This window comes from Penaeus monodon, chromosome 34 (assembly GCF_015228065.2).
Source record: "Penaeus monodon isolate SGIC_2016 chromosome 34, NSTDA_Pmon_1, whole genome shotgun sequence".
NCBI classification, from domain to species: Eukaryota; Metazoa; Arthropoda; class Malacostraca; order Decapoda; family Penaeidae; genus Penaeus; species Penaeus monodon.
The window spans coordinates 13,011,681-13,012,255 of NC_051419.1; the positions used below are offsets into that span (position 1 = coordinate 13,011,681).

Here is a 575-nt window from a genome sequence, read left to right on the forward strand (position 1 = left end):
TCTCCTAGAACACCTTTACATCCTGCTGGGTTCACTGATGCCTGACGCCCCCCCCCCCCCCCGATTCAAAAATAAATAAATTTTTTCCTTGGTTTTCATTGATGACACTTCTCACACTTTCCCCCTTCTCTCTTTCCTCTCGCCCGGCCCTCAGAACACCTGGACACTCTGCTGAGGTCGCTGGTGCTGGGCCAGCTGGGGCTGTACGGCGACGAGGCCATCGTGGGCGAGGCCAGGCGGCGTCTCGGGGCGCACGTGGCCAACACCTCCACCCTGCCGGCGGACCTGCGCTCGCCCGTCTACAAGACCGTCATGTCCCAGGCCGACGAGAAGACGTTCGACCAGATGCTCAAGGTGAGGGGGAGGGAAAGAGGGGAGAGGGGGAGGGGTGGGTGGGGGAGAGGGAGAGGGAGGGGTTAGGTATGGGTATGTCTTATCTGTAGATATAGATAAGACGGATGATCAAGATAAGGAGGGAGGGGATGGATAAGGAGTAGGAGGAAGAAGGGAGGGGATGAGGGGAAGGCATGGGATAGGGATAGGGATAAGAATGAGAAAAGGATTCGTCATGCCAA

The 575-nt window shown here is 57.4% G+C and overlaps 1 protein-coding gene across 1 annotated transcript in view; it reads left to right on the plus strand.

Moving 5' to 3' along the window:
- Window positions 1-575, plus strand: part of LOC119594608 (puromycin-sensitive aminopeptidase-like) — a gene marked incomplete in the record, with an annotated part of 34,909 nt that overhangs the window by 32,555 nt on the left and 1,779 nt on the right. The window contains 1 exon segment of the mRNA XM_037943659.1: window positions 155-354. Within this exon segment, the coding sequence (XP_037799587.1) occupies window positions 155-354 (200 nt within the window).